The 15,118-nt window shown below is 35.5% G+C and overlaps 1 protein-coding gene across 1 annotated transcript; it reads right to left on the reverse strand.

The window, feature by feature from the left end:
- pcmtd2b (protein-L-isoaspartate (D-aspartate) O-methyltransferase domain containing 2b) lies at window positions 1-14,737 on the reverse strand. The gene is made up of 6 exons (XM_073822974.1): window positions 14,596-14,737; window positions 10,744-11,101; window positions 9,525-9,627; window positions 9,262-9,433; window positions 6,546-6,669; window positions 1-3,475 (listed from the first exon to the last, which is right to left on the reverse strand). The coding sequence occupies exons 2-6, from the start codon at window positions 11,048-11,050 to the stop codon at window positions 2,976-2,978; spliced, it is 1,206 nt and encodes a 401-aa protein (XP_073679075.1). The 5' UTR covers window positions 11,051-11,101; window positions 14,596-14,737; the 3' UTR covers window positions 1-2,975.
- Between the last annotated feature and the right edge of the window lie 381 nt (window positions 14,738-15,118).

Here is a 15,118-nt window from a genome sequence, read left to right on the forward strand (position 1 = left end):
TTCAGTGTGCAAACTCAAACTTTATTGAAGGTTCAGTCATCTACAAGCACACAATTGTTTTAAGCAAACCCTGGTCGATATGCTTGTACATCAGATGAGTAAAGAATTTCCTTATGATAATATCCTGGGTTTTATGGGCTACCTAAGCATTTGTCTCATCAAGGAGAACTAAAGAAAAAAGCTCCTGCATTGATGAAACGTGTAGAAATTGAACCTGGGATCACAGAATTGCCAGATCCAGCCATTGTGTGCTCAGAATAGTCTTCCTGTACAGAGGTTGTTTTACTACCACTGCGAAATACAAAAAGCAGATCAACATTTTTGGTCAAAAAATAGAAAGGTCCTAACATTTTGGTCTTAAGGAGTTAAAAAAGTAACATGAAATAAAATGTTTTCCTAAAGTATTCCTGAGTAGGGCCTAAGATTCCAATCCAAGCACGATTGGAATTCGTGAAAAATACCCAAGTGCTTCATATACCTCAAATTTTTGGCGATTGCCCATAAATAGAACTTTACTAAAAATGTTTCTCTTGATTTTCACTCAATCTTTACAATTTAATCGTAAAGCTTGCGATTTGACACAACGAACACGTAAATCACCGTGTGTATAATTCTGACGGATGAAGATTTTATAGTAACTGGTTGCAAAAACGACGTCTGCCTTCATACGAGCATGGAATAAAGTTACGATGCCGTGTCAACGCGACGCTAATCGAATCTACACAATGTAAAATGCATCATACCATCAAAAACTCCAGTATTGACAAAATGTGGGTGCGCTACGGCAGTACACATGCAGACGTTATTCAGTACACAGTAGAGGCAAGGAAAAGAGTTCAACAGTGGAGGGCCAACTTTGGGGTCTCGTCTCGTACAGTCACATTAGCGAAGAAAAGTCCAACATCAATAGCGTAGCAATGCGCAAAGTCACTTTCAAACAAACCAGCTTCCTTTCGGTTGGAGGGAATTCGTTTGACCAATGTGAAAACAAGCCAAATCTGCGTGAGGGAGCTTTTCCAATTGAAATGACTGGATTTCACCAAGCTAGGGTAAATGTGATTTCATTTCTCAGATTTGCAAGTTTATTTCAAACAATTCTGACTTTTTTTTTTTTTAAATTGCGTGACAAACACAATTGTGAGATATAAACTTGTATTCGCAAAAAAAAAAAATTGAATTGTGAGTTATCTTGGAATATCTTGGGAGATAAAAACTTGCAACTGTGAGTTTTAAAGTCGGAATTGCAAGATTAAAAACTCACAATTCTGACTTTTTTCTTGGAACTGTGAAACAAACTTACAATTGCGTGTAATAAAGTCCAGTTTTGAGGAAAAAAGAATTCAGAATTGGAGTTTATATCTTGTATTCAGAATTGCGTGAGATAAAATCACAGTTGCAAGAAGTAATCAAAATTGTGAGAAAGGAAGTCAGAATTGCATGATATAAACTTGCAATTCTAAGAAAATAGTCCCCCCCCCCCCCCTCCTCAAAACTGGACTTTATAACTTGCAATTGCGAGTTTGTTTCACAATTCTCACAATTCAGATTTTTTTCCCCTCACAATTATGAGTTTTTATCTCGCAATTCTGAATTTTCTTGGAACTGTGAAACATAAACTTATAATTGCACATTATAAAGTCCAGTTTTAAGGAAAAAAGACTGATATGTTCTTAGAATTGGAAGTTTATATCTCACAATTCTGACTTATTTTCAGTTAAAGTTAAAGTATTATATTTGCAAGAAAAAAAGTCCGAATTTTGTGAGTCTTTTAATCTTGGAATATCTTGGAGATAAAAACTTGCGATTGCGAGTTTTAAAGTCGGAATTGCAAGATTAAAAACTCATAATTCAGATTTTTTTTCTAACAAATGCGAGTTTGTGTCTCTCAATTCTGACTTTTTAACGCAATTGACTTTTTCTTGGAACTATAAAACAAACTTATAATTGCGTGTTAGAAAGTCCAGTTTTAAGGAAAAAAGACGCTTTCAGAATTGGGAGTTTATACCTCCCAATTCTGACCTTTTTTTAGTCAAAATTACAAAAGTCCCCTTCAAAACTGGACTTTATAACTTGCAATTGCGAGTTTGTTTCACAATTCTGAGAAAAAAGTCTGAATTGTGAGTTATCTTGGAATATCTTGGAGATAAAAACTCACAATTCTGATTTTTTTCCCTCACAATTTTGAGTTTGTATCTCGCAATTCTGACTTTTTTCTCACAACTGTATGTTTCTCGCAATTTTGACTTTTTTTCTCTGAGACATAATCTCGCAATTGCACATTATATAGTCCAGTTTTGGGGGATACAAGTTTATATCTCACAATTCAGAGAAAAAAAGTCAGAATTGTCAGTTTTGTATCAAGCAATTCTGAGACAAAAAGTCAGAACTGCAAAATGTAAACTCGCAATTGTCAGATAAAGTCACAATTACCTTTATTTTTTATTCAGTGGCGGAAACGGGCTTCCATAGTGTTTCTTTCCCTAGCAGTTTTAGGGAATTTGCTTGATCACCGTAAAAATGAGCAAAATCTGCGTGAGGGAACTTCTCCTATTGAAGTGACTGGATTTCACCAAGCTAGGGTAAATGTGACCGCACCATAAAGCTACAAAAAATATTCAATCCGCCACATCCCAAAGTGACGCTACTCTAAAAGAGCTCACAGCAACAAGCAATTGCCACAGGGACAATGTATCGTATCGTACACTTTGATCATCTCAATCGAGGGGAAATGAATTGAAAAAAGAGCTGCGTGAGCTCAGGCGCCGTTGATTATTCAGGAAATGAGCTCGTCCTTCAGTTCCATCTCTGTACATCCCGAATCAAGGAGCTTTGCTTCTCAAAGGGGACATGGCTATCATGATGTCATTAATTGAGGACGTAATTGTCATGCTAATCCAGTTGAGAGGAGGAGGAAGAAGAGAAAGGCTTTTCTTCATTCACATCTAATCGTCTTGCGTATTATCTCTGGCCACGTCTCATTTCTCCCTGTAATACAGCAGATACATCTTCAGGGGTTCAGGTAACGGCAGTCTGAGAATCTTCTCCCGCAGAATATTAACGGGAGGCTCCGCACGAGCACAGCCACCTCTGCTTTTCTCGTCTTCGGTGCCGCCACATCCGTCCTCGTCCTCCTCGGGCAGGTCTTCTCTCACTCTGCGGCAGCTCCTTTCTTCTTCCTCCTCCACTTCTTCTTCTTCTTCTTCTTCCTCCTCTTCCACCCCTCCGGGGTAGTTGCAATCATCCATGGCGGTGGGAATCATGGAGTCGTGAAGGACCACGGAGTTAACGCATTGGCGGTAGAAACGGCGACAGAAGCGGCGTCGTTCGAAGCGGGGCCCGTAGCGGTGCATGGCCCGGGCCCCTGGGAAAGACACCCGTCTCTTTGTGCGTCCTTCCCCCATAGCAATGGGCTGCCGCAGAGTGTGTCGAATAGCAATCCTGGACAGGTCCTGCAAAGTCCGCACTTCAAAAATAGCTGCAAAGAATAAATGAGGAGGAAAGAAGAAATATTGTTTTTGTTAATGCACAGTTTCCGTTTAGCATTTCTGAAGTTTAATAACACAGGGATTGTGTCGGATTTATAAAGGTACTTTAGCGCTGTATTCATATTAAAGTGCGAATTAAGCTATGAACATGCGTGTCTGATCCGCGTCAAGTTCAGCAGTGGCAGCTTTTAAAGTAATAGCAGCCAAATAAGCCAATAGCCCAGCTGCTTATTAAAGAACAAAAAAAGAGGAAATCATTCACTTTTGGACAAGGATTCATCCATATTTAATTTAGTGTTTGTGACCCTGGAGCACAAAACCAGTCTTAAGTCGCTGGGGTTTATTTGTAGCAATAGCCAAAAATACATTGCATGGGTCAAAATTCTAGATTTTTCTTTTATGCCAAAAATCATTAGGATATTAAGTAAAGATCATGTTCCATGAAGATTTTTTGTAAAATTCCTACTATAAATATATCAAAATGTAATTTTTGATTAGTAATATGCATTGTTAAGAACTTAATTTGGACAACTGTAAAGGTGATTTTCTCAGTATTTTGATTTTTTGCACCCTCAGATTCCAGATTTTCAAATAGATGTATCTCAGCCAAATATTGTCCTGTCCTTAAAAACCATATATCAATAGAAAGCTTATTTATTGATTTATATGATGTATATATCTCAGTTTTGTAAAATTTAACCTTATGACTGGTTTTGTGGTCCAGGGTCACATTTAGTGTTTGATAACTTTATTTATTGTCCGTACATTTCCTACTTGCTGAAGGGCACAGGTAAATAATGGGTTTATGTGAAGATTGTTTTAAGTTCACTTACATTTGTTATTTTTTAAAATCTAACAATGTTAAAAATGATAACACGATTATACTGGAGTATTGAATGGCTATAGTCTCTAGAGACATCAGTATCATTTATACTGGCCTTCTGTCATAAAAATATTTAACAAATATTAAAAATATACCATCTTCATGTTGCTTCTACACTAATTTGAAGATTGGATGTGAAATTAATGCAATTTAAAAGCATACTTAAAAGCTTTATTGTTATGTAGGATTCATCGCAATTAGTTTTTTAGATAAATGTGTGATTAGTACATTTTTTTAAAGGATTGAATGAAAATTACATATGATATTAAGATAGTCCAAATGAAGTGAATTTATGATTAAAACAAGAACAAATATGTGACCCTGGACCACAAAAACAAGTCTTAAGTAGGAAAAGGGTATATTTGAAGCAATAGCCAAAAATACATTGTATTAGTCAAAATTATTGATTTTTCTTTTATGCTAAAAATATAATCGTTAGGATATTAAGTAAAGATCATGTTTCATGAAGATTTTTTCTACCGTAAATATATCAAAACTTCATTTTTGATTAGTGATATCCATTGCTAAGAACTTCATTTGGACAACTTTAAAGGCGATTTTCTCAATATTTCGATTTATTTTTTGCAACCTCAAATATTGTTCTATCCTAACAAAAAGCTTTCAGATGATGTATAAATCTCAATTTCGAAAACCCTTATGACTGGTTTTGTGGTCTAGGGTCACAAATATGCCAAAGGAAAACACATTTTGATTCCTCATTGGCAGATATTTGTTCTTGTTTTAAGCATAAACTCACTTCATTTAAGAATGTTCTATTAATCAGGTATAATTTTAGACATTTTTTTTTTTTTTTTTTCCCCCAATGCTCACAGCGTTTAACATTATGACTTTATGAATTTAAGATTTTCTGCTATGATTTAAGAACTTTTTTATGTGTTATTTTGTGGATGGTCAAATTATAAGACCTGCAGAAACCCTGTAATAATGATAAATAATTCCAACTTTATTTTTTATAGAATATCATAAAATATTTATTCCATGTTTCAATTTTTATAGTAAACCTCTCTTTTTTTTGTCAAAGATTAACTTTACAAAATTATTGCATAGTATATGTATCTTATTTGAAATACAAAAATGGTTTTAGATTTAAAAAATTATCACATTTGCTTAAATAATCATAACTACTAATAGAAGAGAATGAAGTCCTCTTCAATATTGGTAACAAGAATATTACAAATAATATATAAGGGCCATTCTACAGGTGGTCCAAAGTCAAAGTTGAAAATGTCTGTATTTTTTCCAAATAAATTATGTATGCAAATTGTATAATACAAATTGTACACATTTCTAGCAATTGTGCAGTAAAGTTTTATAATGTATTTTCAGTAAGTCAGTTCAGTCTACTAATGGACTAAAACATACAGTGTTTCAGGAGTGACATGAAAATGTGGGATTACATAATTACATAATTTACTAAGAAGGTATAAAAGAAATATTTTTTTGTGAACTTCACCTTTTAAAAGAAACAAAAAAATACTTTTAAAAACAACAATGAAAAAAAAAAAAAAAATTATTTCAATACTATTTTCATATGTTGAAATTTAGGTTCGGAACAGCCACCTTCAAATTGAAAGTACCCAATGATGATTTTATGTATATTAAGCTTAATAATATTTAAAATATTATTCTGGCTTTCAATGGATAATAGAAGGATCTTAGGAAACATCTAAGATTTCAATACTTAAATGCTTTTTAAATGTGTCTTTTGGTTGTGGGAAAGCAGTTTGGACCAATTTAAATGGCCCATATATAATATAATATAAGTTTCATTTTGATTGACAGCCGATGTTTTTATTATGCATCAGCTGGAAAAAATCGTTCTGAAAGTGATTCCAACAATATCGATCCTCTGTGTTGTTAGCATTACAGTTGTGGTCTGGACTTCACTATTCTCTTGGAACGGTTCATAAAACGTTATAATTATAGTTAGCGCTATATTTATAGTTGTGGGCGTGAATTATCATTTACACTGTAGTACTGGGTTGTATTTTGTATTACAGCATGAAAATGATCAGTGAAATATGCTCCAATTTTATGTACACAAACACTTTCAGAGAATGATAAAAATTCTCATTGGACTTGATGTTAATAGTTTTGGTGTGAAAAATCATTTGCAATTAGCGTCCTTGTTTGTACTGGACCGCAAGCGCACTCACGTAAAGGAACACTCCTAGGTCTGCCATTGACATTCTGTTTGGGCTGGACGAGCGGGGCAAAGGTCACAGCAATGATTTTCTTGGTCTCCCAGGAGCTCTGACCTGTACGGGTGATCTTGGTCAACTGTAAAAGAGTTTCCACTTAATTACACTAATTACTTTAATTACACATCATCCCATGTGAATACTAAATACAAATGTGTGTATACTAATTTTGTGCGAGTAAAAAACAAATACGTTTTTAAAAAATGCCATGGATGCAATGAAATCAAAGGATGCGTTTTGCGGCTTCAGTGTCTTTTAGCTTTAAAGTCATGCATTTGCTAATTTTTTTTTTTTTTTTAAACAAATACGAGTCTTTTCCTCACAGGAAAATGGGCCAAAAATATTAAATGCTCATCTTGCACACATGGTCTTTTCCAAATATTTCCCAGTAATGTGGGACTAAAGCCATATTATATGAAATGTTAACACAAGAAAGAAAACTACATCCATCAGACCATTTCTAGATTTCAATTGTCCTTTAAAGGCAACCCTGGGTGTTAAGACTTGTATGGCTTAACATAACGTAAATCATGTCTCTTACTGAAATATGTAGTACAACACCCATGAAAAAATTCCACATCGTTTTATCACATTAAGACATATTTTGTACTATTTTTTCGATTATGTAAAATGGTTGCACTAGAGTTATCTGTTGCTATTTTTACCACCACACAACTTAAAAAATAAAATACTGTTCGAATGCCACATTGTGCAGCATTTGGTTGTGATTTTCAGTCGAAGGGCAACAAGAGAGGCGATATAAGTCGTCACTGCTTTCCTAGTCATAAAAAGAGGAGAAAAGAATGGGAAGATGCCTATGGACGAGTAAAACTTCCTAAAGACCTGCGTTTTTGTTCTCTCCACTTTAGTCCTGAGGTCTTTTAGGCTTTTAGTAGACCACAGCTACTGAAAGAGCTTACAAACGGCAGAGACAAGAAACGCTAGATGCCATCCTGACAGGATGTAAACATGTCAACGCTTGTCATGATGCCGCAAACACCGACAGTTTCTCTCAGTGCTGATTTTACTCTGTATCAGGGGTACGGTGTGCATTTTAGGACATCCTCAGACCTCAGTCATACAATGAAAAGGCATCATGTCTCAGACTAAAAGGCTTCAGTCACAGGACAAAATGGCATCAGGTCTCAGAAAAAACAACGTCAGGTGTCAGGCATCCTAGAACCGACTCTCCGCGCTGCATCGCTAAAGTTAGGTGCCTTTTTGACGGATAATGTTAATAATCGTCTTACTATCGTCAAAGGCATCAGCAACAGGCGATGCTTTGTGTATTATGTACAAACATCTTTTAAATGTCAATCCTGTTAAAATAATACAAAAAAGCGGTGTGAAACGGTTGAGGATGGCAGAAGGAGGTAAGCCACTACTAATATATTTTATTTTAACAGTTTTAATTAAATGCTAAACTAATTAAATTGTATACAGAGGAGAAAATGCATTTCATGAGTATTGTGTGTCTGTTTAAAAAGTTCGTAATATTGCAACTAGCTAGCTTGTATGTTGCCAAATAGTACTAAAGTTACCCTTACAAAAAAAGTCAGTTTCGCCTGATGCCTTTAAATCTGAGTCTGTTTAGTCTTGTGCCTTAAAATCCCGAAATAAAGACATTAAAGGTTGTATCAGCGATTTCTAGCCTAAAAATAAAGTGTCAATTTCAGCTGACCTTTTTTCACGATCCGCTCGCTGCCTGCCCCATAAATTGTCTGTGAAAAAAACGCGTCTCTCTGGTCAGCCTAGGGTCCGAGATATGCCAAAAAAACAATCGGCACTACCAACCTTTCCACACATAAACAAACATAGGTCCAACCAATCAGCGTCAGGGATTTGGTGTTGTGGACTTTTGCTCCGCCTCCCTCACATCCCTGCACCAGTAGGAAAGTCCACAACACCAAACCCCTGACGCTGATTGGTTGGAACAATGTTTGTTTATGTGTGGAATGTTTGGTAGTGCCGATTGTTTTTTTGGCATATCTCGGACCGTAGGCTGACCAGAGAGACGCGGTTTTTTCACAGACAATTTATGGGGCAGGCAACGAGCGGATCGAGATGAAAGGTCAGCTGAAATTGACACTTTGTTTTTCAGCCTAGAAATCGCTGATACAACCTTTAAACTATATGCAACGACGCTTCTAAAAGCAACGCAGTTTAATGGAAGACAATGCACGCAGAAATCCATGTCCGTGTGCGTCTGTGTATTTAACGGCAACGTCGTGCAGCCTTTTGCGCAGAAGTACTTGGTTACACAAGTTTGTATAGGTAATTATGTTGTAAATGCAATTGTCAAGCAGTTTGTGATGCATTTTGGAAACAGGAGATGAGCGTCTGATCTAATGCGCCACCTGGCCCGTTCTTGAAGACTTACTTTTAGTCATTATTTGGGTAGCACACATATTCTGAATGCCTTCAGCAGAATTCAGATTAGCCATTTTAATCTAGATTAATCTAGATTAATTCCAAGATTTAATCTAGATTAATCTAGATTAAAAAAATTAATCTATGCCCACCCCTAATAAAAACAATTATTTTTTAGAATAACGTAAATCTTTAATGGGTTTTCCACTACATATTTCAGTAAGAGACATAACCTGGAATTCCCTTTAAAACCTGCTGTGCAATAAGAACACATTAACCTGATGAATAAACATGTACACACCTTCTCCTCCAGGGGGAGAACTAAGATCCCGCCGACCTTTAGCAGGTTCTTCATGTAGTTCTCGTACTCTTTCTGAACTCCCGCTCCGCAGTACACTCTGTCATACTGCCGGCACTCTGGAGGGATCTCCAGACAGTTCCCCACCACAAATGTCGGCTCACAAAACTCAAACCTGCGGCCATTAAACAAAATCAAGTCACTAAGAAAAAAATCATTTGACAATTAAAAACCAGTGTAAAGCTGCATCACAGGAAATGACCCACTTGTCAAAGCTGTCGCTGGTTTTGATAAAGTGGTCAAGCTTCTGATTCGCATAATCAACCACATCCACATGCAGTTCAACACCGTGATTCACACCAAACGGACCTGGTGACAGAAATGACAGATACTGTGCCTTGCAAAAGTATTCATTTTTTCACATTTTGTTTTGTTGCAGCATTATGTTAAACTGCTTTAAATTACTTTTTCCCCACATCAATCTACATCTCATACACCATAATGACAAAGCACAAAACAGGTTTGTAACAACGTTGCAAATTTATTAGAAATAAAAACTGAAAAGATCCCGTTGCATAAGTATTCATGCCCTTTTCTGGGACACTCCAAATTTATCTCAGGAGCATTCATATTGCTTCTAGATGTTACTACACTTGGAGTGGAGTTAAACTGTGGCAAATTCATTTGAGTGAGTCTGATTTAGAAAGGCACACACCTCTCAGAAAAGGTCCAACAGCTAAAAATGCATATCAGAGCAAAAACCAAGTCCTGAGGTCAAGATAACTGCCTGTAGAGCTCAGTGACAGACTTGTGTTAAGGCAATGATCTAGGGAAGAGGTCAGAAAAAATCTGCTGCATTGAAGGTTCACAGAAGCATTATCCATAATGGAAGACGACTGGAACAACTAGGACTCTAGAAAATGTTTGCCAGCCCCCATCCAAGCTGACAGAGATGGAGAGGTGAAAAGGTGAGGCAAAGAATGGCAGATAATTGCCAAATGCAGATGTGCAAAGCTTATCACATCAGACCCAAAAAGACTTGAGGCTGTAAAGGTGCTTCAACTATGTACTGAGTTAAGGGTATGAATACTTATGCAATCTACTTATTTCAGTGTTTTCTTTTTTAATAAATTTGTAAAATTTGCAAATCTGATTTTTGCTTTGTCATTACTATGGTGTATGGAGTGTAAATTGATGTGGGGAAAAACTAATTTAAAGCAGTTTAACATAACGCTGCAACAAAACGTGAAAAAAATGAAGGGGTATGAATACTTTTGCAAGGCACTGTATGTATTTTTATATTAAATATGTATTTTTAGGTGAACTAGGAGTACATTAAAAATATCTTAATTTGTGTTCTGAAGATGAACAAAGGTCTTAGGGGTTTGAAACAACAAGAGGGCGACTAATTAATGACAGGAATTTCATTTTTGACAAAAAACAATGAAGAATTTTTTTTTTTTTTTGCAGTCCAAGTACACTCACCTAGTATAAGGCCCACCATGGTGCTGAGATAACCAGTCCCACTGCCTAGATTGAGAAAAGACAGGCCAGGCTGCAGGTCCAAGGCCTCCATCACCTCTGAGTAGATACATGGAGCTGACAGATGGAGGTTTCCATGCCTCCAAGCTAGGTCTTTATACGCACTGTCACGGTACTCCTCTAGATAATAGTCTGCTCTGTCAATGGCTCTGAAGGCCTTCTCCACCAGCTCTGTGCGGATGTAATGGGCCTCCTTAAGGTTGTCAATCAGCTCATCGTTGTCCTCACCCGCGCTCACAGCTCCACCCATGATGACACAGAAGAGCTTCTAAAGACGGTCCTGAGGCGTGCCTATCACTGTCTGGAGGGAAAAGCAAAACATCTCACATGGCAGAACATTCTTATTGAGCTTTATACTATTTATAAACAAACACAGAGTCTAATATATGACAGGAAGAGTTCCTAACAGAACAACACATACATATTAATAATAACTGCTGTAGCGGTTTTAAGATCCAGACTTATTTAGTCGTAAATGACACCTCCAACAGACTGTTGTCTAGCAGGTGGGAAGAAAGCAGAGAATGATAATTAAGACAGGTAAATCTTTAATGAGTCCCAGCATGTCAGACATCCAAGGGGAGATGATTTGCCAACAAACTTGACAATAAGACTCGCACTCGCCTTCAACTCCTTCTCCTGCGCTCTATTTTTAGAGGTCAGACAATGCCAAGTAAAAAGTGGCACGCCGTTGCGTCCCGACTCCAACTCTTGGCAGCGCCTCCATTTAGAGCAGAGATATGGTTTGTTTGTCATTTTGGCAAGTAGACAATAAACACTAGCTGACACATTACATGTCTATGGACTTTTTTTAGAATCTAGAATTTAGGTTCAAATTTAGATGAATGCATGTGAAAGTGTATATTTTTGGTGCTGTATCTGGGCATCATTTCTTCAAGTTGTGTGCCATTTCAAACATTTTATTCCACTCAAAATGATCGAAACGTTGTTGATGTAGTATTTAAATAGCATTTGAGTATTCCAAACTTAGATGTTTACTAAGATCCTTCTATTTTCTACTCAAACTCACAATAATATTTAAAATATAAGTAAGCTTAATATATATGAAATCTTCATTTATTGGGTACTTTCAATTGGGAAAGTTATCCCGAACCCTAACCCCTACATTTTAACTTATGAAAATGGTATTGAAATATTTTTGTATTTATTTTTCATTGTTGTTTTTAAATTGATGTTTTTGATTTCTCAAAAAAGTAAATATTTATTTGATATTTTCTTTGTAAATTATGAAACTTGTGTATGTATAAAAATGTGTCCTGCATTTTCATGTCACTACCGACGTGTGACGCTCTCTTGTAGCTACATGGTGAGTAGATAGGCCCCATCATTTTGAGGTAAATGTCTTCAAAATCTGAAAAACCTGTAACCTTAAGGAATGTCACCACCAAACAACTTTTTTTTTCTATAATTAAACACTTTTTAAAAAAAAATATTCCATAACATTTAGTTTTTATATGTGTACCACTGTTCAGAGCTGTCCTAGCTAATCATGTGCTGATTAACATTCAGTTCTGAAACATTTGGTGGCGTTTCGGTAGTGACATCATTGATTTTTTGGTTGTTATTCTATAAATTTGTCACTACATGTCATCGTTTTGGTAGTGCTAGAAGGGAACACATAATCCTCCTGTTTGGGGGAAATAAACCAAATTTTTAGCAAATTTTTATGTAAATGTTTGTTTTTTAGTATGTTTTGTCAAAAATAAAGTATACTGAATTATCAACTAAGATGTTATGATAGTTCTTGGTTCAATCAATGTATATTCAAAATAATGAATCCTTAACTTTAAAATCAATATGATCAACTTTTTACCTTTTACAAAGAAAAATTGGATTCAAAATACAACAAATCTCATAAATTACACTACAATTAATGTAATTGTTATCGATTTACCTATATAAAAAAAAAATTAACTATAAAATTTTGATAAAATAGCAAAAAAATATTTATTTACAATGTAGATGTAAGCAAAATCTTAATAGGTCCATATAACCCTAACCTAGAAGATAAGTATTCCAAAACTTTATGAAAATACAATATGAGAATTAACTGCACAATTACTAGAAATGAGTACCTTGGATATTTGCAAACATACATTTTTTTTTCAAGACATTTCCAACTCTGACTTTGCAGCAATTTTGTAGAATGGCCCATATATATCAAAAGTTTTGGAAAGGAGTCTCTTTTGTTCAAAAGTGCTGCATTTATTTGAATAAATATAGTGTTTTTATATTTTTATTAAATATAATTTAAAATAAATAACTGCTTCTATTTTAATTTGTTGAAATGTAATCTATTTCTGTCATGCAAAGTTGATTTTTTTATTCATTCATGAATATTTGATGAATAGAAAACTAGCATTGTACAATAATTTATTTTACTGTATATAATATATATTATTGTTACTTTTGATCAATTTGTCAAGTCCTTTTTTTTTTTACTTACCCCAAATCTTGTTACTTTTTTGATACATTTAATATTTAAAGGTGCCATTATTATTGTGTCATTAAGAAAAGCCATGATCACAGCACATGTTAACATATCAGTAGTGATTTTTTTTGTAAACTGCAGGAAACGTAAGACTTACTTTTAATAACTAATGGACTAACTGACAACAAAACATTGCAGAATTCAAGTTATTGTTACAATAAATGAAACAAAGCAACAGTAAAACAAATATGATTTGCCTGCAACTGCCTTATAGTAAAAAAAAATAATAATAATACCTCATGTTACCTCATTGTTTGCAACTGTTGGTCTGATTGAGCAACTCATTAATTATTGACTCTGTAGTTTCCACTCAGTTACAACGGTGACCAGAAATACAACACATACTTTTAATTTTCTTTTTTAAATAACTTTTTTGTTTCAACTGCCCTGGTGAAAAAAAAAAACAGCCTAGACTGGTTGGCTGGTTTTAGCTGGTCATAGCTGGAAGGCAGGCTGGTTGAGGGGTTTTGGCCACTTTTCTAGCCTGGCCAGGCTGATCTTAGCTGGTCAGGCTGGGAAACCACCAGCTAAAAGCCTAGGCTGGTATTAGCTGTTTTTTTTTTTCAGCAGGGTGGGCTATCAAAGAAGTAAAATAAATGTGTGTTGGGAATATACAAGACCACAAAAGACACATACATAATATTTCTAAAATAGTATTGTTCAGTATTGTTTTGTTTAATACAGATTTCAACAAAACTATAACTATTTATGTTAAAAATAACAGATTTAGTATAGGCCAACTAAGGTAACAACAAAAGCACCACAGACTAAAATATCAGGAATGCAAAATGGTGGGCTGGTCGCTTCTTTAACTTGCCAGATAAGTTTCAATAAGGTTATAAAATCGAACTCATTATAAAATGTACATTATACCTCAAAGCCTATCACTTTGTCATTTAATCTAACAGATGGGCCACTGAGGTCGTGATGGCACCCGTCATCTATTTATACCGAACAACCGTTTAGCATGTGACACCAGCACTGTGTTTAACACACGGCACCGGACATCACAGTCAGCAAAACGATCTCGCCGTTACATGACATTAGAAAAACACATCTGTAAATAAAACAAATTCACGAATTTACATAAAATGACTTAACGTTACGTGTTTTACATGTTGTATAGAACCGTCATATAGGTCACGTCTGTGTTATCGATTTACCAACAGGTAACTGCAGTCTCTCCATGCACGAGGAGACGCTTTGCACAGCCACCGACATAAACAAAAGAGTCTCCGGCCACACTGGCACTCAGTGTCGCTGCGCAGTCTTCTACATCTTACCGTGTGATTTCGGACCTCAGCGGTTGTCTTTTGCAAACCAACAATGTCCATCGATTACATTAACGCGTATGTCGTTTATTTAGATCCGGCACAAAAACGTCTAAGTTGACTGCGAAAAAATTGATGCGATGTAAACATAAACCAGCTGACGCACTGACGTCACACGCAGTGACGTCAAGAGCATTGTCGCCGCATTTCATGGAGATTCGATTCATTTTAGTGAATCGATTCTTTTGAATCTTTCCGCAAAAGAATTACGAAAATAAGCTCAAAAATTGCCAGATGTATACAAACACGACGCTGGACCACAGTCTTTAAGTAGCACGGGTATATTTGTAGCAATAGCCTAAAATATTGTATGGGTCAAAATGTTCGATTTTTTTTTTTTTTGCCAAAAATCATTAGGATATTAAGTAAAGATCATGTTTCATGAAGATATTTTGTTAATCTCCTACCGTAAATACATAAAAACATAATTTTTGATTAGTAATATGCATTGCTAAGAACTTCATTTGGACAACTT

Source organism: Garra rufa, chromosome 18, assembly GCF_049309525.1.
Source record: "Garra rufa chromosome 18, GarRuf1.0, whole genome shotgun sequence".
In the NCBI taxonomy this organism is placed as follows: domain Eukaryota; kingdom Metazoa; phylum Chordata; class Actinopteri; order Cypriniformes; family Cyprinidae; genus Garra; species Garra rufa.